This window comes from Pimephales promelas, chromosome 18 (assembly GCF_988280905.1).
Source record: "Pimephales promelas chromosome 18, fPimPro1.hap1.1, whole genome shotgun sequence".
Classification (NCBI taxonomy): Eukaryota; Metazoa; Chordata; class Actinopteri; order Cypriniformes; family Leuciscidae; genus Pimephales; species Pimephales promelas.
This window is the reverse complement of record NC_142786.1, coordinates 17,845,892-17,871,075: the sequence shown is the minus strand read 5'-3', so window position 1 is coordinate 17,871,075 and position 25,184 is coordinate 17,845,892. Positions and strand designations below refer to the sequence as shown.

At 37.9% G+C, this 25,184-nt stretch overlaps 1 protein-coding gene across 1 annotated transcript; it reads left to right on the top strand.

The window, feature by feature from the left end:
* On the top strand, nucleotides 1-24,910 carry cdca8 (cell division cycle associated 8). The gene is made up of 10 exons (XM_039668650.2): nucleotides 1-247; nucleotides 331-459; nucleotides 7,772-7,809; nucleotides 7,897-7,969; nucleotides 8,053-8,117; nucleotides 13,116-13,198; nucleotides 13,760-13,855; nucleotides 15,516-15,645; nucleotides 24,252-24,338; nucleotides 24,684-24,910. The coding sequence occupies exons 1-10, from the start codon at nucleotides 154-156 to the stop codon at nucleotides 24,717-24,719; spliced, it is 831 nt and encodes a 276-aa protein (XP_039524584.2). The 5' UTR covers nucleotides 1-153; the 3' UTR covers nucleotides 24,720-24,910.
* Nucleotides 24,911-25,184: the final 274 nt, after the last annotated feature.

Genomic DNA, 25,184 nt, shown 5'->3' with positions numbered 1-25,184 from the left:
CCAACTGCCTCAGTCAGTGAGACGCGCCGTTTTAACTAACACGCACAGGGTTATTAGCGTAAGAAACATTAATTTGATTTAATGAACTAACACATACGAGCGTTATCGTTGCGAGGCTGAAGGAATTAGTCGTGTTCGTTGGTAAGTTTCATCATGGCGCCCAGAAAACGCACGCAAAATGCCAAAACCAAGAAGAATCCCAAAACCCCCAAACTGGAAGCTTTTCTGCTGGATTTCGACGACGAAGGTTTCTTACTTTACTCGCTGTATTCTGTATGCACAATGTTTAGGCTGTATTTGTCTATATTTCTGCTTATTCTTTGTTTTCAGTTCATACCATTGTAGAAAGACTGAAGGATAAGACGAACAATCTCCTGAAAGATGCGGATAATCTTTATAAAACGGCTCTGATCAAGCTTCCCATGGCGGTGAGGAAGATGAACTGGATCGAGTATTGCAGTAAGACAACACTCTCTCTTTACCACATCTGGCAAATTATTACAGTAGTCAACATTTCAAGTGGATCAAAACCTTTCATCAAACCATAACGTTACATATTTTGAACAATACTAACTAGGGTGACCATATTTTGATTACCAAAAACAAGGACACTCGGCCCGGTGAACAAATACTCAAATAATACTCGATGTTTACTCCAAGATGCCTTATTAATTTCAATACATTAAATGTAAGCGATGCCTCCTACAAGAAACAAATTCAGATAAGCTTCTTTGAGGTTAACTTACTCAACATGTTTTATTATGACAGGTTTGACAAATTATGAATTAAATGAGAGCAATAATGTATTTTCTGAAAAATAAGTATTTAAATAATGATTACAAGAAATTTCTCCAAATTGAACAAAAACAGCTCTCATAATCTTGCAAAAACAAACAAAATCTATTTACATCTTTAGTTTTCTTCCTCTTTATCCTGTTTTTCCTCTTCATCCTCTTTGTTTGCCTCTATATTTTGCTCTAGAGCTGATCTTTCCCAGCAGTTTTTTGATAACCAGGACATTTTCATCACTTTATAAAAAACTGCCAGGACATGAAAACAGGACTGTTGGTCACCCTAAACAATACCTGTACTTTGACAAACTTTTTTGACCCACTTCAAATGTTGACTACTATATATATATATATATATATACACACATATATACATATATACACACACACACACATTTACCACCTATTTTACTACCATCACAATATTTTTACTACCAACATGGCTTCAAACTTCAACTGTAGCAGTGTTAAAGAGCCCCTGTCATAGCATTTGAAATGTTCTTATTTTTGTTTTAGGAGTTCCCAAAAGCAGTTTAATATGCTTGCAAGGATAAACACTTTTATTTGTCTTATAATATGCATTTATTTTTATCTGATTTGCTCACCGACTCCCAAATTATTCGTACAACGACTCATTTTTTCAAACCACTCCTTTGCGTGACGCTAATCGACGGTGATTGGTCAGATGACAGACCCAGTCAGTTATTGTTTGTTAGCATAATGCATAAACATAATGATAAAGCACTGCAGTACTACAAGATGCTCTATTCTTAATGACAACTCCAATAACAGTGACAAATATTTCACATATTTAAAGAGCCCCTATCATGGATTTTTGAAAATGACTGTTCATATGGTGTGGAATATAGCTCTAATAAGGGAATTAAAACATCCTGCAAAGATTTATATCTGAAAGTGCACCGCATCTAAAGTTATTGTCTTTCAAAAGTTAGAGTCGACTCTGAGTCTATGAAATGAATTGTTTTTGAAACGAGTCATTAGCTGTTACATCGTGATGTAGAGACATTCTGGCCGTGCCCAATTACTGCGCCAATTAATTTGCTGTTTCATTAAAGGGCATATTGCAGGTTAGAGGACCCAACGAGTCAATGCATAGAAAAACATTGTAGGAACTAGATTTTCTTTAAAATATTCTTATAAATATGCTACAGAAGCTTATGGAAATTCGTTTTTGTCAGAAAGTTTTACTTCCGTGTCTGAAAATGGGCGTGGCGGGCGTGACGCAATGAGCGGGAGACTGGGGAGAGCGGTCGATTCACACAACAGGAAAACAATGGATAGCAATGACATTTCGGACGCTGAGGAAATACTCGTATGACTGATCAAGCCATAAAGTTCTGAGCCTGCTATGCTAAAGGAGAGCAGGGACTGGCCAGGATAATTTCAGACAGAACGGTCGGAGACAAATTGAGTTGTGATGTGAGAACCAGTGGAGAACAGTGTCTTCTGATGAGAGACGTGCTTATAGATGTACACGCTCGCTAATGATATACACTGTGCTCACAATACTGTACAGATTATTATGATCCTATAACAGGCCAGCAGACATTAGTATGTTTAGGGTAGATTTACACTATTAAATGTATAAAAACTTTACTAAAGTATATTTCTATTGTACTAAAAGCACTCAGGTAAAAATTTTAATACATATTTTTCACCTGGGTTATAACATAAACAGAAAATTAAAGATTTGAGTATTTAAACAACCAATTTTGTTTTTCAATTACAAGATGCCTCCATTTAGGGCATGACAAGACTAAGTTACCTATATATCACACTATTTGATGCCATTGGTATAGTATATGACGATCAATATTTTTGCTTCGGCATCTCATGTTGATCGGCGGGATGCTAATCGTTTGATCTGAAGTGAACACTACACACGACCGCGTTTTCCGAAGCCGATGCGGAAGAGAAATCCCGTCTCTTCACCTGCACAAACCGCACCAGGAACGAAAGATATAGGCAATAGCACAGTCCATTTTCTTGTAATGGAAACTTGTGGACTCGACCTTGAAGTACTGACAGGCCTGAGTTTATGCAACCTCCACAAACACAATAATTTACCATGACGATGAAATTAAAATACAAAAAGTACCGAAAGCACACTGACAGACGACCGCGGTCACTGAATACCAGCCTACTCTTCACTGAGCCGAGGCTGCGGCTCCCTGATTTTTTTTTAACCTGCAATATGCTCTTTAACTTTACTGACTGAACGCTTTATTGGTAGTTGGCCCTTTAAGAGGAGTGGGACAGAGACGCGGATCTCACACGCGCCTCATTCTCTCACGAGTCACAACTCTTTATGTCCATCATAAGACTGCTCTTATGACAAATGAGATTTTGGCTTAATTGTGTGTGTTGATGTTTGTTAAAGCGCGAAAGAGAACTTCTGGAGCGCGGTTTGTGCATGAGCATTTTACTGGCGCGCGTCTTTCTGTGAGTCACATTCAGGACATTCACAGGCAGCGCGACAAATGTGTTCATTTCAAATCGGTAAAATTAAATCTGTAAAATAGACGTAAGTGGCACATAACGTGGAGCAACATGGCATTTTATTTTGTTTGAAATTTAAAGTCCCTGTAAAGGCAATTCTACAAAAAAGTTCTAAACACATTATAAATGTTGCATATGTATTGCTAAAACATATTACAAAGTCTGTGAACTGTGAAGTACTGAAATGTGGAGTTAAACAGTTTTTCAACATTGCAATTTTACGGATTAATTGGGCGGGGCTAAAACAGGGCTCCGTGATGCACTGGAATTCATGAGCTGCTGGACACCCCCCTATTTGATGACGCACTGAGTCTGATCTCCCCCTCTCCACACACACTCTCCGAGCACATTCGCATTCACTGCTCAATCGCGAGTGACTGTCAGTACTATTAGTTACTACAGTGAGCCTACAGTTTTCTAGCTAGCTATGCCTTCGACACGGACATGCATGGGCTACTACCTGGATGCGATCATGTACAAAACAGATCGGTATCTTCATTTCAATTCCCCTAAAAACGATCACATCAAGAAGAGGTTTTTAGAGAGCTTATACCTTGATGAAGAGCCTCTGTACCTCTGTAGTGATCGTTTTACACGGGATCATTTTATAAACTTTCCTCAGAGACAACTTGGATTCACTGATAATCCGCTGTTACTGGTGAACGAGGCCGAAACGACGATCTCCCGCCTCAGTGTTCATCCTCTCGTCTCCAAAACCTAATCAGCTAACATCACCATCGACAGCTTTCCCGTGAGTGGGCGTGGTTTCAGCGCAGCCAGCCGACACGCCCCCAGCGTTTGAGAGCAGAGAATCTGCTCATTTTGTCATGATTTTGATAGCTTATTTTATGTACTTCCTGGATTTTATTTTTTTTTTATCATTCAAATTTGGCTGGGTGGCTAATAACACATTTTTCTGTGGAATGACAGACTCGGAATACATACTTAATTTTGACTTTACAGGGACTTTAACTTGTCCGGTCGGACAACTAATTTTCTCTTCTACTTGTCCTACAAAAAATCCACTTGTTCCGGACAAGCGGACGAGCCTTAATGTCGAGCCCTGTGTTCTCATCATTTTAATTAATCGTTCAAAAACATAAATTAATTCAAAATTTATGTGGATTCGCAAGCGGTTGTTCCTGAAGGAGGGCTCAGGAACTTACCCAGTGCATATGGATCAGCTTCCTCCTATGAATCACAACCTGTAAGTATTATTAATAATTGTTGCTTTTATGGGTTTTAAACGGTTTTGTAGCTTCGGGCACGAGGAGGGAAGGCGCAATAAGGTTGGGGGAGCAGTGGAGGTTAATGGCGTTGATGTAGCTGCTGGTCCAGCGTAAAACAGCGGTAGCTGGGTGTTGCGTCCTCCGCATCCTGGTTTGGTGGCTAGTAGACTCCCTGTGGGAATTAACCACCTTCACCCCCATCCAAGTAATATTTATCGTTTTTTTGCAAACGTTGCAAAAAGTTTCTTGAGTGTTTCCAACTACTGGCCTAAGCCAGTCTTTAATCTGAGCGTCCTCCAGCCAGAGGTCCGAAAACTTGCACTTGCCCGTATTTACTTGATAAACTCGCGCGGAGCACAGGTTTACCGCCAAGCTAAGGTAACATTACCAGCTTGAACCGCCCAGGGCGGGTGGGGGGGTTAAATAGCTTTTAAATGCGTGCGCGTTATACTTTCACTTTCGAAATAAGCGTCAATTGGCAATTCAGCATCAATTGCTTGAATGGACAAAAAAACAACTCGCTGATAATAAAAAATTATGTCATTATTTACTCACCCTCAAGTTGTTTCAAACCTGTATGAATTTCTTTCTTCTGCTGAACACAAAAGAAGATATTTTGAATAATGTCAGTAACCAGACAGTTGATGGGGCCCCTTTGACTTATTAGTAGGGAGAAAAAATATACTATATAAGTCAATGGGGTCCATCAACTGTCTGGTTACTGACATTATTCAAAATATCTTCTTTTGTGTTCACAGCAGAAGAAAGTAATGCATACAGGTTTGAAACAACATGAGGGTGTGTAAATAATGACAGAATTTTATTTTTTGGGTGAACTATCCCTTTAATTCCAGTACAATGAAATAATTAAATGTATCAAACTACCCTATATACACTTACACTATACTATAGGCCAAGATGTTTGCCTATCTTTTACTGGTATGTGATTTTAATACTGAAAATTTGAATGACTACTTATAAATGTAGATGCATCTTGACAAGACAACAGTATGTTTTGTGATATGGCATTGTTTATCTTACCTGTAATGCTTTGCTCCCTGTAGCTTCTGCAAGGATTGTAGCATAGATGTCCTGGCGTTTGTCTTCTGACAGGTAGGGCAGGGCCTTAAATCTCGGATCCATAGCGGTGGCCACATAAAGCGTCTCCTTGTTCAAGCTCCTTGTACCTCTTTTTGAGATCCTGGCACATGGCAGATTTCATTTCCTTTACTAAGTTGGAATCTGTTGGGCTGTCTTCTAGGTTGTGGGTCAGCTGGGCAAGGAGTGGTGCTACAACTGAAAGTGTTGGAGTGGTCTCTTCTGACATGACTTGTGTAGCTACCTTCATGGGCTTCATAGCAGTGACCACTTCTTCAGCAGCTGTTATGTCTGCCTCACTGAGGGTGCAGATGTCCTTCTCTTTCTTCCTCACCTCAGCTGAGAGGAGTGCAGCATGGATGGCTGGCTGCTGTTCTAGGAAGCGCTGCAGCATGTCGTGTGCACTATTCCATCTGGTGATTACGTCAGTGATCAGTTTGTGGTGAGGCAGATTTAGAAGTTTTTGTTTTTCATGCAGTACATGGCTGGCTATGGTACTGCGTCTGAAAAAGTTAGTTATTCTTCTCACTCTTCCCAGTAAACGTGCGACTGGTGTTCAAAGTATGCGCAAAACATTTAATATGCAGCATACCAGCTATCTGCGCTGCAACGGTCATGTTTGACACGTTGTCAGTGACAACCGCGGGGTCCTTGCTTTTTATATCCCATTCCTCTAATGCATCTTCCAACACCTCGGCGATGTTACTGCCAGTATGGCTCTCATGCATTGCCCTCGTCTGCAAAACATGAGAAATCAGTTCCCAATTCTCGTTGATGTAGTGCGCCGTGATTGTAACGTACTATTCATTTGCCCTCGATGTCCAGCCATCGCATGTTAAGGCCACTAATTCTGCTGAGCCAAGAGATGCTTTTACAGCTTGCATCACCTCTTCATACATCCTGGGCACAGTTACCTCGGTAATGTGTTTGCGAGTCGGGATCACATAGAGCGGCTCCATTGTGTTTACCATATACCTCAAGCCACGGTTGTCAACGACACTGTATAGCCGCAAATCATGACAAATGAAATGCACCAACGACTCTTATTATTTTTAAAGCTCGAGCTGAGTTAGATGGAAGTTTGTTATGCAGTGTAGTATGCTTCTGGTCGCCAGGTTTCGGTTGCTTCTCTTTCAACATTATTTCTGCATGACGTCTGACGAGGTGCGTTCGTAAATTAGTTGTGTTACCTGAATATTTGATAGCAGCGTGACAAAGCGTGCATATTGCGTTTGTTTTATCCAAGTACAATCTCCCTGGTTTGTTTTTAAAACCGAAGTGCACCCACACATCGGCTTTATATTGCGAAGGGGCCGAAGCAATTTTGTCGGCTGCGCCTGTCATGTCGCTTGCAGCTTTCACTACTGAAATTGGCGCTCTATGGTGCCCGTCCAGGCACCCACGGCCACACCCAGGACAGCAAGTTGAAGGAAACTAAAGCTGCCATTCTGCGACATCAACAGGAACGGATGTTATAGTTCACCAGGTCACACCCCGTTTAAAACGTGATAATTATTTTTTACATCGATGTTTTGAGCTGGAAATCGATGTTGTATATCATGAATATAAAAATTGCGATATATTGCTGTATCTTTTTTTTTTTTTTTTTTTCCTCTTTTTTTTTTTTTTTTTTAGCACACCCCTAGCGGCAAGCCTAGCCTGCACTCGTAAATTACCCTAATTGAAAACCATATAGACCCAGTTAGATGGGGCTTCGAAAATGTACTACCTCGTCAGATGACGTTTACTACTTTTTACTGGCCTTAATTTGGTATAATTTAATTTACTACCTTTTACAACCCCGCGGAAACCCTGTGTGTGCATGTATGTATATATATATATATATATATATATATATATATATATATATATATATATATATATATATGTGTATATATATATATATATGTATATATATATATATATATATATGTGTATATATATATATATATATATATATATATATATATATATATATATATATATATATAGTAGTCCATGTAAGTTGGTCTCTCAGTTATGGTCATTAGAGCATGCATAATAATGTAAACAACTGGAAAAACAGCAAAGCAATACGAATATAATGTAACTGTACTTTGATATTCTGACTCACGATTCTCATTTTACCTTTAGATTTAGAGAAGCCAAAATCACAAGTGGACGATTCAAAGGTACATCCACTAAACAAGTTACACCAATGTTTGCCAAATCCATCATTGTTCTTGATTTTAACTTTCTCTCTCTCTCTCTCTCTCTAGTTGAGGGAAGGGGCTGCTCAAGTGGAGCTTGCTATTGCTGAGAATCATGCGATTCCCAAATGCGCAGGAAAAGGTACTTTTTGTATCCTCCGTGATCTTGTAAAACATACTCTCCTGCATTCTCAAAGCTGATTTCCTCTTTCACCTCATTTGCAGAAGCTAAGAACGGTGCAAACTCAGAGGGTGAAAACATCGCTCCTCTGAAGTCTACGGTGAAGAAGGTTTGTGCTAGCATGGGTTTTTTAATCTACATAACAGGCTTTCAAGTCATGTCTAAAGTTATTGTATTTACATAAGCATTAGGGGTGTAACAGTTCACAAAATTCACGGTTCGACACTGTTCGGTTTGATACGGTTCGGTGCATTTCCCATACCGCAAAAAGAAAGAAATGGCAGAGAAATTTCCTTTTTTTTTTTTTTTTTCTCATTATATTTTTATTAAAACTAACATCAAAGTATGATATTTTTTAACTTTGAGCAATGATGGAGCTATACTTGACTTTTCTGAGGAGCATATAAAGCAAAACTGCTCCTTGGACAAAATGAAATGTAATATTGTTGTAGTTATAAACAAAGGTTTATTTTAGTTCAGATTAACATTTGAGGGCAGCAATTGTACTCACAATGTCAAAATAAAACCAACGTGATGTTACTTGAAAGCATTATAGGCTACCTGCTAAACTTCCATGGTAACAGTTAGTGATGGGCTCTGGTGTTATTACAGTAAATCCTAAGTAAGTAAAGTCTTATCAACATGTCATGAACACTACTGAACACTAGGTGGCCGTTACAGAGTTCCATCTTTCGGACATTCATCATATCGCATTGGTTTTCATTTCTTGTCCTCAAAACTAGGGTGACCACCTGCTAATAAGCCCAAGGGGGGACAAGGGGTATGTTTCTGAGGGACAATGTGGGACACTGCTTGGCGCGGCGGTGCCCCCATCCCACGGGCAGTCTCTGATAGTGGTTTACCCATATCTAGAATTGTTACTATTGCCTTACTGTTTGTACATGAATAATTGTTCAAAAAAAAGCACATACATTAATAATGTCCTATTCCCTAAACATGTGTAATTGCTGATATATGCTCATGAATAGGCCATTTTCTAAATAAAATGAATATTTTGAACATTCAATGAATTGACAGATGCACTTCCACTTACGATTTACTTTAGCCATTTAATTTTATTTATTTTTCATTACAATGAATTCACTTTAAATAAATAAAAATATAAAATTATAGGATTAACAGGAATTATAGTTCCTCAACACCACAGGAACAGTTTTAAAAAAAAGTCTAAACTCACAACTCCAGAGGTTCACGGAACGACAAGGTGTGCGGTCATGACAACAATGAAAAAGTTGACAACCTAGTCAGCAGGTCACGTGGGAGTGGCAACCAGTCTTGGGGAAGTTCTTACTTTCTGAACTAGTTCAAAGTTCAGTTCACACATTTTAAAATGAACTAGTTCAGTTCAAAGTTTGCACAGAAATTTAAGATTTTTCCCATCTTCACCGACCTCGTTATAAAATCCGTTTAAATTATCATATGACGCCTTTGTCGACGGCGGCCGCGGTGCGACACTGGTGGCTTGTGTTGCCAGATTGGGTGTTTTTACTCTACGTATTAAGCCTTATTTACGTTGAGTTTTAGCCGGGTTTTCGCCTGGAAGGCTCTATAGAAATCTGGCACCCCATTGAACGAAGTTAAACTGAGAGAGCGTGCGTTCACTTCACAGACACCAGAATGAACGAGTTCACACCTTAATCAGGACAGGCAGTAAAACAATGCGTTCAGTTCACCCAAAATATGAACAAGTTCATGAACGTGAACGAGTTCAGGCACAACGTTTGGCTGCCTGGGTCTCGAGGATATAGACTGCCTTTTTTTTTTTTTTTTTTTTGAGGAACCATTGATTATGCGTGACACGGTTTCAATTTGCAGGACGCATGAATTGGGCTTCAAACGCTGTGCACGCACGCGCTAAGCGGGACGGGTGGTCACCCTACCCAAAACAGGGCACTAATCTGTTTATTTTTAAGTGTTTGTAGTATTATTTTATACGGAAATCAATTATTTATAATTCTTATGATGAGAATAAAGTTAGGGTTAATTAAAATTAAGGAAAATAAATATATTGATCTGAAATATAGCAAATTAATTTTAATTTATTACTTAAAAGGTACAATAACCAAACACATCTCAGTTTTTTTTATTAGTTAAATTAACAAACTAATGTGAAACTATTATCAGTACACTATAAATAAACTGGTTCTATGCCTTTATTAGTGAATTAAATCTAAGCCTTTATTAATATACTTTATTAGTGAATTAAATCTAAGCCTTTATTAATATGCTTTATTATTTTTAAGACATTTATGAAAATGCCTTCTATATTTCTTTTCACTCCACTGTACTCCACCACAGGCATCTGCACGTACGAATTGACAATTGGTTATTGTCATTTTACCATATTTTTGAACAGACAGTGTGTTTACTTGGAAATATAAATTAACTGAAAATATACAGTAATATTTCCATTGTAAGTTTGATCTTTAATTTAGAAGTGGTATTAAAGTCTTAAGTCTTAAATTTAAATTGTTTATACCTGTAGCCATCTTGCAGAGGCTAACGTGACTCCCCATCACTCTGAGTCCTGAGAAAAAACACTTTGTACCTGATTCAGTATCTGCTGTCAGATGAGATGTTGTCAGACTATGTCAGTGTCATTATTCTAACATTATTTTCGTAACTTATTTCGAAATAAAGTTTCCTCGCCTCAGAAAAACTAACTTTCCTGTCCTGTCAGATGTTACTGAGCTGGTAACATCTGACAAGCCCTGTATATCACTTGAATGTAAAGCGCAAAAAAAAAATACTAACTTATGCAATGTAAATTAGTAAGCCATGAAATTACAAAACAGTAGTAAATTACGTGCCTGCTAAGTTACTTGTGATAGCTTATTTTATAAAAACGGCAGAAAAATGTTGGACTATTGCCTAAGTCAGACTGGCTCTATGGATATATTTTAAGTAACTAAGTGTTTTAATTTCACAACAAAGCCAAAGCTTAGGAAAAACACTATTGGTACCTGGCTGTGACAAGTGAAGGCACTTCGATGCTGCGGAAGGAAGATGCTTCTTGACTTGCGTGCGTCTGTGGTGGTTGTGATGACTGAACTGAAACCAGAAAGTTTAAATGCTTTTTCTGATGCCGTCGAAATGCACAGAACGGTTTGAGAATGGACACAGGCCGTGAACCCGCAGAGGAACCGTGTCTGTGGAAAAGAGGGATCTAATCATGTGATTCCCTGACTTGAGTTTTGTCGAGAGGCGGAGGCGGCCCGAAATTTGATGGAGGCGGCCGCCTCATAATTGTCTATGCAGGAAAAACCCTGTTACATATTCGAGCCAGAGCGAGCGAGTTGATAGACGACGAACCTGCAGAACAACCTCTTCATATGGATGTATTGGTATGTGAGTTAACCGTTTTGTGTTATTAGTGAAAGTCGACTATTTCTCTTGTTAAAACAAGCACACTGACAAGATAAATGACTACGGTCTAATCGAACACAAAAAATCTGTATTGATAATATGATGCGTTTAGAAAAGCATCAGAAAACACAGCAGCTAAATGACCATTGATGAAACTCAACAATAATACTGCAGACGTGTAACGTTACTTCAAAACAAAGAAAGAAAAAGGTACTGCTAAACCATGACCACCATGTGTTTTAAGAAAGTAAAGTACTTTATTTTTATTAACGATATTTACAGCTTATCGAAATGCTCTTTGTCGTCTCCAAAGATAGAAGGAATTTACATCTCATTCAGACGAGGTCAATCGGCAAACCCTTCTTTATACTGGCGGAGGTTGTTGAAGTGGGAATCCTTGAAGTGCTTCAGGTCACTACATCCAAAAACCGAACATTTTGACTTGCCCTCTCGTAACTTCTGCATCATTGAGCTCGGACTACAAAATTGGAGCGAGAAATAATAATGGCGGATTGCTCTAAGTTTTGGACCGGTAGTCAGTGTCCTTATTTAGAGAGGCTCGGGAGCACGCATGCACGTCACAATTGATGGATTTCACAGGAAATCCGACCCGGAGACTTCACATATAAATATGAATATTGGCCTTCAGAGGTAATGGCAAAACCCGAAAAGTGGATCATTGCAATGTGTTATTACAACCCTTTCAAACATGGGCAATAAAAAAAGGTTTCATTTTATAAAAATAGTTACATATAGGACCTTTAAGTTTAGCAAACGACGAGAACTTTTTGTGTGCATAAAACAACAAAAATAACAACTTTATTTCAACTATTCATTTACTTCTCTCTCTGCCTCGAGTCAGGTTACTAGTTTAATAACGTAAGCTTTTGTTATTGTACATCACACGCATCACACACTACCAGCGTCAGCCAATAGTGAGCCTATATGTGACGCAGCTCTAAGCTATCACACTGTTAACTGATTAGAGGCTCATAGAGAAGGAAGTGAATAGTTGAAATTAAGTAGTTATTTTTGTTTGTTTTTTCGCACAAAGTATTCTCGTCGCATGATAAAGTTAAGATTGAGCCACTGAAGTCACTTGGACTAATTTAATGATGTCTTTAATAACTTTTCGAGGGTGGCAAGTTTCAATTTCTCAAGAAGCCTATGGACTACTATGCAGGAGTGATCCAGCTCTCAGATTTCATCAAAAATATCTTAATTTGTGTTCCGAAGATGAGCTAAGGTTTTATGGGGTTGGAACAACATGAGGGTTTAAATACTGACAGAATTTAAGTAAGTTAATAACTGATGCTAAGCTAAGTTAATAACTGATGATCTTTACAACAGAAGTGAATCAATCAAAACTAACTTTATCTGGACAATAACTTTACTCTAGTTCTGCTGTAAAGCCTAAACACTCTGTTACTGTAATCTCCTGTTATCACTGTAAAGCTGCTGTGAAACACCTGTACTGTTACAGCGCTGTATAGATGATGTCTTGACTTGACATTAGCGGTAGCGTAGTCTAAGCTTATATTTATGCATTTAACAGACAAATTCAACTTTTTATCAGTTAATGCATTCCCTAGGAGTCAAACTCGTGACCTTTCCCTCCCGAGACTTATGCTTTACTGTTTATGCTGTAGTTATTTGCGTCTAAGAAAACGCTTTGTGTACAGAAGCCTAACTCTGTTTCTCTTTAATGTGTCTGCTGTAGAAGAAGGCCTCAAAGAAGGCGCCGTCGACATCAAAGAAGGCCAGAGCGCTCTCCATCAGCAAACAGAGCAACACCATCCAGAGGTACACCATGTGATCAGCACTAGTGGTGGAGCAGGGCGCCGAGTTCACGGTTCGACTCCGTAACTTTTTTTGAGCCTCGGATCATTTTTCGATCATCAAAAAAAAACTATTTAATTTCACTGTAGAAATGAAATAGTTTCATCTCTGTTAAAGCTGTATTTTCTTGTTTTGTTAATGACAAACAACAGCATATGATATTAGGTGTGTGCTGTCTCTTTAAGACTGACTGCATGAACCGAAAAAAAAAACATTTGTTTCTTTCTCAACTGTTTACTTCTGACATAAACTAGTGAATGGTTAACGAGACTGTATTATGACAATTTATGGCAAGTCAACGTGAATTCAATTCTCTCTCTTTGAGAGTGTGTGGCTGGCTGGCTGTGCGCACAGATAACGCGCGAGTCCCGAGTTTCGCCTCTTTCGCTGTTAAAATTGTTTCACATGCAATTTCCCCATTGGTTTGGAATCGCGTGGGGTCCGGTCTGCTCCACCCCAGATCATCATGCTTTTCCTCCCAGAAGCCAGTGTTCACTTCTCAATCCGCTTGCTTTCTGTTCGCAGATCTACAAGGAAGCCCCTGATCACTCCTGCGAGAAGCTTCCTCGAAGCCTCGGTCATCGGCTCCACGCCACTCATCACGCCGCGCTTCGACCCCAGGTCAGGGACTGCACATCGTGTGGCTTTTAATTATATTAATTAAATGTATGTTTTGCATTTTTAATGCAATGCAATTACTGTGCATTTAAGACAGTTTTGTATTTTTAATATGCAAATGAGCAGTGGTGGAGGAAGTACTGAATCTCAGTACTTAAGTATGGTTGTCATTGTGTTACTTCTACTTTTACTAAAGTAAATATTTATCTGGTTATTTGTACTTTTACTTAAGTAAAAAGTACCTGATTTTAAATGTACTTTTAAGTATTAAGAGTAAAAGTACTTGCATAACAATTTATTCTCTTAATGTCTATTTTCTAATGATTAATAAAACATTTAATTCTAACTCATTCAACCTAATACTCCTATAATGATGGGGAAAAAAAATGTCACCATTTCTGAAACAAGCTTGCAATTAGGCAATATACACATCATGCTTATCCTTACTATATGTTAATAACTATGTTTGGCAGTAAATGCGATTAATTTATGGTGTAATTCTGAACCTCTTGGCTTGCCATAATCCTAACCAAACGTATATTACACACGGTGCGTTTCCTATGCCCGTACAGACAAATTTTCGCGTATAAATCGCACGATAAAAGCACTGCGTGAAAGACGCATTTAGTGTGACCGGGTTGATGTATCTATGGCAACCAAACGTCACTGGTGAGACAAACGTGCAACGGTCCGATTACGTTTTGGCAGGGGAAAAACTGATCAGAAAATGTAATGGAAATGTAACAGAAGTTGTAGAAATGTAGTGGAGTACAAAGTATAATAATTGCTGCAAAATGTAACGAAGTAAAAGTAAAAAGTATGCACTATTTATTCTACTTAAGTAAAGTAAAGATGTGAAAATTGTACTTAAGTAAAGTAACAGAGTATTTGTACTTTGTTACATTCCACCACTGCAAATGAGGCAGTATCTGATTAAATCTGCATACTAGAACTGAAATCTGAACATTGTGCTAATAAGTCCATGTTTTATTGAGTTAGTATTTTGGATTATTTTTTTATCAGAACATGCTGTCAATAGACAAAGCATGTTTTTACCATATGTGAATAAAATGTCCTGTGAATCAGGCAAGTGATGTATGAAAACCTCAATAAAGCTGCTCAAACTAAACGTGCGATCACATTTCACATTCAGCTTTACATGCTCTCAGAAGTCCTCATCGAAATCTAAATAACAATTGTATACAAATGAATATGATCAAAGTATGGGAAACATGACATTAAGGATTGATGTGTTTGTATTCGAGCAGCATGAATCACAAATTCTGAATAGTAATTTGATAGAGGTTCTGCCAAAATGTTAATTCCTGCAGTTAAACATTCATAGATTTAAAGGTTTACTTTTTAAAAAGAAATCTGTTTGAATTAATGATTCAATGACTCTCGTAAAGACTTCACTTTCATTACTGGATGAATCAGTGTTTTTGAAGGAATCTAAATTAATGATTCAATGACAAGTCACTTGGCGCCACCTGCTGGTGTAACAAAGTAATTGAGACAATTATTTGAAGCGTCAAGTTTTTTTCAAAAGTTGATTTTGATCACTGCATCAGTGTTTATATCTGAGCTATAAGCCTTTTCCCCAGTGGTCCTGTGATGATCTGCATAATACGGGAATAATTGAAGCTCGTGTTTTGTCTGTCAGGTTGCCAAAGACTCCAGGATTGAGACTTGCGCATCACAGGGAGAAGATCTACAGCATGTCGGTCAACGGTTCGCCGATCGCCAGCGGCGGGGAGGACGTGGTCATCAGTGTCCCTCTGGGAAATGGAGAGGTCAGTGACGGCTGTTCAGAAAACCGGTTAAACCATGGTGATTAAAAATAAATCCAAGTGAACAATAGCCTTTAAAATTACTTTAAAAAGACACAAACACACACACACGCACGTATATATATATATATATATATATATATGTGTGTGTGTGTGTGTGTGTGTGTGTGTATATATACAGTGTTTCCCCTAGGATTTTTTTTTTTAGGGGGATAAAAGTACACTACCTGCTACTGTAGCAGAGCGAGCATGTAATTTTTTTTATTATTAGACGTCAAAAAGAATGTATAATAATTCAAATCATGTATTAATTTTTTTTAAATGTATAGATGTATAAAAAAAAACAATAATTCTGTTTTTGCTGGTAATAAAATTAAGCCATAAAACACTAATTTTATCAAACTTTTTGTCAAATGTGCTGCACAATAAACATGAATAATTCCTTGTTAAGTTTTGTTTAAAAAATTTATAATTTATTCGTATTAGTGTTAATGTATTATTACATCTGCACTTTTCCTATTTCTACTGTACAACAGTAATATATTTCTGTCAAGTTTAACCAAACTTTTATTTTGACTGGTTGCCGTGAAGCCCTTTGGGGTTTCTGTGAGTTTGTCATGATCGTCATGATGATAGTTTCACAAATGAAGTGGTGAACTGATCACGAATTGACTTTCAGAGTGGATCTAGAGCCTGGTGAGGAAGTTCAAAAAACAGCCCAAGCGTCACACGTGTGTCTTCAGTGTATGTGTGTGTGGTAAATAAAACTGCGTGTCGGCTGGAGTCTGGCGTCCGAGTCTGGAATGGCATAATAGAGAAGTGTTTTCTCTCTCGCAAGGGGGCGCTTCTCTGAAGTTTAAAATCATAGCTAACTCGTAAGCCAATCAGATAAGTTTATTTATGACGTGTGTTATGCGCCGACACGGCCGTATCGAGACATTATGCATCGAACTCAAATCTATGATCGAACTTTCTCTGTAAACAGAGAGTGGCGCTTTTGTAAGGGCTGCAAAATGTGTGCCAACCGGGAATAAACCATTTACAAACTAGGTTATTTATATGAATTACTGAGTTGCGGCCGCCCCGCAACGTCGACGTGCCCTGCTTTCACGAGTCATGAATGATTTAGCTTCCGCCACCCCGCAGCGCTTCGAGGGCGAGACCGAGCCACTGCTCTTGCGAGTCATGAATAGGAAGTTCATTTTACTGATTCTCTGAGTCATTCGAGTCATTTCGTTTATTTAAGTGGCTTAATGTTATAATTTTAACAGCCAAATTCCCCGATCACATCCACCTACGCAATGTTATTCATATTCTGTATTAAGAAATCATAATGCAGTAAAAAAATTATTTACAGGGAACAATCACTTTACCTTCCGAGTCTTACGTTCATTTGTCACGTGACATACACAATGAACAGATCGTTCATGAATCACATATCTGGGACTAATGCAGCGAGATGTCGAAACGAAATATGGTGGATTGTTGTTATTATTATGATAATAATAATAATATGATAATCAAAGCGCACCAGGAGCGTTCACAGCCGAGGAGACCGACGTTCTTGTCATGGCCGTAAAAGACGGAGAACTGAAATTGAATGGGGGTAAGTTATAGTATAGTATCCATAGTTATAGTATCCATATAGTTATGGCCAAACAGGTCTGATCCGTCATTACTACAATTAGCCTGAAAAAATTGGGTAGCCTAAATGCCTAAGCTTGAAGTGTTAATATTTTTCCTTGTTATAATGATTTGCAAAAATAAAAACGGCTGCATCCGTGTTGACGAGAGAATCAAAAGTGTATGCGCGTTGTGCAAGCTACATAATGGCCAAGCATGCTGGTTTTTGCTGGTATACGTTGCAAATAGAGAGGCAGCAAAATTGTTTTTTGCCTAGAGCGGCAGAAGTGCACGCGCTGGTCCTATCCCATCAGTAAACACTGATGATGCGAGCGAAATACCGGAGTGAACATGGCTGTAAGTGTAAACGACTTTTGCTTCAGTTTGAAAAACCCCGGAATGTTCTCCATAACAGAGCGAATTTCATCCCTTGTCTTGTTTCCCATTTCCGCGGTTGTTTCGGTTTTCGATTTCTCTAACTACAATGTAAAACTCGGCGCTTAGAGTCTACGTCACAGCTCTCAGCCCGCCCTCTGTTCGTTGATTGGCCAGCTGTTTTCAGGCCGGTGGAAAACTGAAAGATAGGCTGCTATCTCAGACTCACTACAGAAGCGAAATGAAATTAGCAGAAGTAGGAAGTCTGATGTAGTCAGGCTAATTCCGAATATGTGTGCTACCCAAATGACTAAAAGTAAGTCTTTGAGAATAGTTTGCCTCGCGTAGGCCATTCGACCATTCAAAATGCCATTCGACAATCGGAGCAAAAGTTGAATATTTATATAAAACAAAACAAAAAAAATGCAATGACAGAAAGGGAGGCCAATTTCGTCTTTAGCGATTTGACATAAAACAAACTGTTTATTAATTGAACAAGTAACATGTTTTCTTGTTGTTGTTTTTTTACATAGTAGGCTAATTGGAAGAAGTAAAAAACAATACGCGCGACAGTCTGTTTTTGCCTCGCCAATACTCGTTAGATCAAAAAATGTCATGTTATAATGATTTTATGTGAACCTGCGTTGTTACTGCAATAGCCTCCTTTTTAAACAAATTAGTTTCAATGTAAACTATTCGTGTGATTATGCCACTGCGCAATATACACATATTACCGCGGGATGGCTTGTGTTCATTTCATAAACTGTGGACAATGATAGCTTATTTAACCTGTTAACCAGTGCGCCGACGCTCTGAAGCGTGTTTTTGTAGCCTATAAATTAATGTATGGCCAAAAACCGGATAATGTCATACTTTTTAGTAGTGCTATCGTGGTGTAATAATTAGGGGTGTAAATATTAATCGATTTGCATCGATTATACAGCCGACGATTCAATGCATCGATGCGTGCGCAAGAGAATCGATTAATGCGTTTATTTTTGCCGCCTGTCTATTTTCAGCATCTGGTCCGACATGTGCGTGCAACCTACTGCTAAGCTGCGGGTGGGGCTAACCTCATTATTGTTGTAATTCACACGCGTTATACGCTTCACGTTCACAGGGTTCACACACGTTGTTGAGTCTGACTTTAACAATGGAACAGTCACAGCGCGCTGAAACTGAGACCCCATTTAGCTTACTCCTGATATTAAAATGCGATCTGTATCCAGATAAGTTATCCGGATAATAAAAAACGCATGTTAATGCAAGATGTAAATACGTTGTGATCGGATCTGCCTGACCACATCTGGAGGTAGTCTGGCTCGCATTGTGTTTGGATCTAGGTGTAAACACAATCTGGTTGTTGAAACCACATATGTATATTTTACTCCTCCCAAAAATGCTAAAAGAGTGAGAGCGTGTTATAGGCTATATGTCATGTTATAGTCAGATATGACGGTGCTACTGCGATGCATCACCGCAGATGAGCAGAGCGTCTATTCATCAAGCCAAAGTGCAAACATCGTAAATGAAAGTGAAAGTAAGTCACAGACGCTTAACGCACAATCATCTTCAAGTAAAGAAACAATCTATAAAGAAATTATCTCTTACCAGGGCTGTTGCCACTCTCTCTTTTTGCTGTCTTTGATTTTGAAATTAGCTGATTAATAAAATGCAGCTCATATTTGTTGCTTTTGGTGGCGTGCAATCCATTAAATCTGCATATAACGCGGGAGTTGAAGATCGGATTTATATCCATTTTGCAAAAACACATTTATGTGGCCAGGTGTAAATGGAATCGGTAAGATCAGAACACTTATTATCCGGATAACTGCAGGGTTGATGTATTTGAAATTTAGGCTGTAGAGGTCAGTCTGTTTGTTTGTTTTAACAGTGAATAGGCTAATTGGCCATATAGTAGACCTGCACTGTAAGCATTACACTTCATTATTTTTATTTTGTTCTAATTACAATTTATCTGATGGCACTTTATTGTAACTGTAGATGCAGTAACTGTTCTATTTGCAGTGCTTTGAGCACAACATGCACACTGCCCCTGTATAAAAGCCCCTACCCCTAAACCTACATCTGTTCCATGTAGCCTACTTACCTTATATTAGCCAGTACTTTCTAGGTAAGTATACTGTACTGTAAAAGGAAGCGTTATGCTTCCTTTTACAGTCCAGTTCCATTAACTTCTTTGTCATTGTGGAGAGCGCAGTGCATGGATGCTTAGCAATAACAGACACCACGGGAAAATGGGACCGGATTTTACTATTAATAAAAGTTAAGCTTTTAGACTCACTCTTTTTATAAAAATGATTTAAAATTTAAATGCTGAAATATTGGAGGTTTATCTTTTTATAACACATTTTGTTTCTGTGAAAAATGATTTAAAGGCTGATTTAAGTGAGATGTTTTTTATAAAACCTTTTTTTTTTTGGTGAAAAATGGTTTAAAGGCTGAAACATATTTACTATATGGTGGGCCGGGGATGGCAGGGCTTGCTGGCAATATAAGTATCTGAATATTTTCCGCGGGCGAGGGTAATCGTCTTTCATATCCCAATTTACAGCGCTGCAGCCTAATAGAATTACTCTGTTTAAGTTACGTTAACATGAATTGCTGAAATTACATCTAGCTAACGTCTACATGCTAACACGTTAGCTCTGAATCTCCTTAAAACAAATGTTTTCTTCTCTGTGATCTGTGTCATTTCTAACAAGAGTAACGTTACCTATAAATACAAACATAAAACGGAATAACGTTATATGTTAATGATTTACAGAGTTCATGCAAAAAGCTAACAGATTAGCTAATGTTATTAGACAGGTATAAACAGCAGTAACTTTACTTACCGGAGCAAAATAATGTTACACCTGGAATCTTGGATGCCGCTGTTAATGTTTCTCGACTCCTGCTGTGCTGAAAATGTTTGATTGTGTGGATTTCGTCAGAGAAAAATTAATGGTGTAAACTCGTGGCCAGCTAGCTAGAGAACGCATGCCATGTGATAAGTTACAGTCGTGGTATGTTTATCTATTTTGAACGAATACGATTGGCTGATGTTAGTCACGTGACGATAAAATTCGTTTTTTGATTGGTTAGAGGTATAGTACTCAATCGCGTTTGCCTAATCCGTTTATTAAACGTAAATTTAGTTCTCTAAAAACTATGATCGATTTGACACTGCCAACAAACGGATTCGGGTTCAGAAAAAAAGTATTTAGTTTATGTGAAAAAAGCAGCTTCTCTATCCTCGAGGATCTATCATTTCAAAAACTAGAGCAGATAGCAGCGTTCGGCCCACCGTCCATCTGCAAAGTGTTTAATTTTAATTGTGTAGGCCTATACTCGCAATAAAACACAACATTGTGCATTTGTCACACTGTTTTTTTTGTCAAACAGTAACCTACAACTGTCACACACGCACTGTTTTAAAAGAAAATTATATCCGACCCTTTTTTAAAACAGTCTGTGTTCCATCTTTTGGACAGTCACAAAAATAGACTCTGACAGTCATCAAACCGCATTGGTTTTCATTTCTTGTCCTCAAAACGGAGCACTAATCTGTTTATTTTTAAGTTACAAATTAAAAAATAAAATAAAATGTGTTGGTAGTATTTTTTTTTTATACGGAAATCTATAATTCTGATGAGAATAACGGGTTAATTCAAATTAAGGAAGACATGTATTGATCTGAAATATAGCTAATTAATTTTAAATTAATTCAGGTACAATTACAAAACGTATCTCAAGGTCTTTTTAATAATTTAATAAACTAATTATAACCAGTTTATCTATAATGCACTGATAATAGTTTTATGTCTTTATTAATAAAACTTATTTAAAAAATACAAGGCTTAAGACATTTATAAAAATGCCTTCTATATTTCTGTTTTGCTTTTCATTCCATTGTACCAAAATTTTACTGAACCGTGATGTCTGAACCGAACCGTGACTTCTGTGTACATTACGAGGCTGAATCCAGCTTCTTATTCGCAGCTTCTTATTGACGCTATCCGTTCCACCAATAAGAAGCTTTGAATAAGAAGTTGGATTCAGCCTCGTTTTTTAATTAGAGTTTTCCATGGTTGTGTTGACATTTCTGTCTTGGGATTATAATCAGAGGAAGGTTAAGTGTAAAATAAAAATGCTTAATTGTAATAGATTTTTTCTCCTAGTCCTTATTTTAAATGGGTCATAAAAAAATCTATAATTATTGATATCGACCGATATGAAAAACTGATATTGTGATAAAGTTTTCAGCCATATCACCCAGCCCTACCTCCGATGTCTTGTCAAATCTAGTTGTAGGCCTACAGTCAATCGCAAAGCTCTTTCCCACTTTATTTGTGTGTGTTGTGTTTGTTTTTCGCGGCATTCACGCTGAACACATATACAGCCGCTCAGTCTTTTTGCCACTCACTGAGGAACTGCAGGCACCCCGGCCGACGGTGACGTCACGCGCATTCCCTCTATACACATGCAACTTTCGCCCATAAAGGTAATGGGCGTTGTGATGTAAGAACAGGTTTTTTATGTGTGATATAAATAAAGTTAACTCAGAATGTCAAAGGCAAAAATAAATAATAGGCGATAATACTCTTCCCACTGAACACAGCTTTGCTGAACACAATTGCTGTGAAAACTCTTCCCGCTGAATACAGCTTTCAAATGTCACACGTTCGGTAACAGGACTCCATAGGATACGTGCACGAGCTGCCTCTCTCTCTCTCTCTCTCTCTCAAACTGTTGTCCGCACGGGCTGCTTTTATGCGCTCTCCTCATGCCAGTCACTAAAATCACATACAGGTGTTTTTTTTTGTCATTTGAACTTGACCCACTTATTCACCGCTCGGCTCCGTCCCAGCTCCCACACTACAGACTTTGCTGAACCACGCCCCTCTCGCCACAGGCATTAAGTATCCGGACAACGTGTACTACAGTTTAGCCAATCACAACACACCGGCCCAGGTTTGATAGAATCAGGAAGTCAACCGGTCGTTTACTGTATATGACAAAGGAGAATGCGGCTGACAATAAAGTTTACATTTATGAAAAATAAGACTTATTAAAAAAGAAAAACTTCAAATACATGTTATTGCACCCCATAAACACAACGATGCAAAGAAAAAAAGCAGTAAACCACCCCTTTAATGATTATCACGATTATTATGGAATTAATTTCACAACACTACTAATGTATAATATCACATGACCACTCAACACTAGATTTTAATGTGTTCTTTATTGCTGCCACAACATGGTACAAAATTGTAAAATGACAAACAATAATCTCTTTCTTTGGAGTTAAAGAGCAGTCCTTTGTAAACATTCAGTATTTTCCTTTTAAAAAGATCAAATTAAGTCAAAGGCTGTAGGACTCTTTGATTGAAATAGATCAGGGTTTAGTTTGTTATAAATTTATTTTCAACCTGAAGTAGAAAATAAACAATATCTTATTGGTATTTGACTTAAAACATAAATGATAATATAAAGGGATAATAAATCCCAATGAAAATAAGAATAAACAGTCTTTGGATCTGTTGAATTAAATGTATGCTAAATATTAACCATGTATTTCTCTTAAAAGAAAACAAATTAAAACCACATTTCCTAAAGTAAAACAGTCTTCTTTTCAATTATTGATATATGCATTCTTTATAACTACTTGGATACATCATTCTTTTGTTCTTTCAAGCAGACATATTTATTTCTATGAATATAATGAATCCTTATTACAGCTATTAACAAACAGTGAATGCTTTTCTCTTTCTTTTGTTGCTTGATCAATATTAAGGACACAGACCGCATTAGGTTTACACTGTCACTTTAAGACGTCGGATCATGTCTAATGCGGATCCAATTGCACTGATTCACACCGATACACTCACAACTATTTAAGACATAACCGACATAGATTACATGAATACTGTCCAAAACGGACATTTAGACAATGTTGTGTGGGTTTGTCTATTAAGACATGAAAGAAAGCTCAGTTCAATCCTTGCGCGCGGTCTCTGTTGTGCATGGCTGCAGTTGTCGGGTTTGTGCGCACAGAAAACCATACCGAATAGAGCTCTTTTTTTGCATCGTCACTCTTATTGAGATCTATAGCCTTTGTCCGCTCTACTCATTTGCATTTTTATTAATTAACCATTAACTTTACGATTAATTACCCATGACATTTTAAATCGCGGTTAATTGTGAAATCCGCTGATCGCTGCATCCCTAGTACCGAAGATTCTTCAGTTTTATGTAAAACAGAAATACCACAAATTGAATATCAGATCTGTCATATGGCCAAAAATAAATGCAGTTTAACACATGAAAACTGTACCAATGCATCTTACAAGGTCACATGACGCATGCTCTCTCTTGATGTGCGTGTCCACATTAAGTCCTTGAGTTTGAGGGTGTTGGATCTGGAAAGTCCTTTAGTTTGAGGTAACCTGAGGTGTGGGAACCCTGATAATATGACGACTTGTGCTTGGTTTTATTGTATTTATATGATATTTGTATTTTTGAAGTTGAATTTTAGCCATGGAAATAGCCTTGGATGCTGACAGTGCATTAAATAACTCTCTCTCTTTCTGTTCATGTGTCAGTGTGTGCAGCTGCTGGCCAGTGAGATGGACTCTGCGGATCTGAGTCGGCTGGACCAGAAAGCCCTGCAGAGCATCAGGAACCTGCAGGTACGACCCACTCCGAGTTTAACTTTAATCAGTATGAAGGTCTGAAATCAGTAGAGTTTGTGTTCTAGAGGTCAACAGCAGAGCGACTAAAGACTTTTTTTTTTTTTACGTGAATTAAAAAGTGAACTATCCCTTTAAATTGTATTTTGAAAGTTTGTCTGATTTCTCCCTGGCTGTTTGGAGAACACACACTGTTCTCTATTCCTTAAAGTGTGTGTATTTGCTCCTAATGTCTTTATAATAGCCTCTTTATAACGCCTGCAGAAACCTGTCATCGTACACTATTAAATGGAATTTAAACACCTTTTGTAAACTGCATGACTTAATGTTGTTTTCCTAATGCAGAACCGGCTGACGACTCTCTGTGGATCAGCGAAGTGAACTCCAGCACTGAACGAGTTTTATCTGTTTTATAACCATGTGGGTTTTACTCCTCTTTCCTTCGTGTTTTCATGTGCTGTAGTTTCCTTGCATTGAGCTTGTATCAGGTAGATTTAAATAAGATAGTTCTAGCCATTATAATCTGTTGTACCTTTTGTGTAAATATGCCTCTTAAAGACCCTGATTCCTCATCGCCGCTGTCGTCTGCTCCTTTACATTTATGAGAGTTTGTTAACTGTATTAACTCGGATGCTTCACCAAAAACTATCATGTGAGCACATGTATATTTCAGTCTCTTAAGAAGAGTTAAAACCAACATGAATCTGTATGATAGCAAAGACAAATTTAAGTTGTTAATATTCCTGTCCTTCACTCATATAAACATCTGAAGTTTCTGTTTGAGGGGAAGAATTCTGAATGTTCATTAATGGCCTAAAGATCTATATTTCTACAGTATTGATGTTT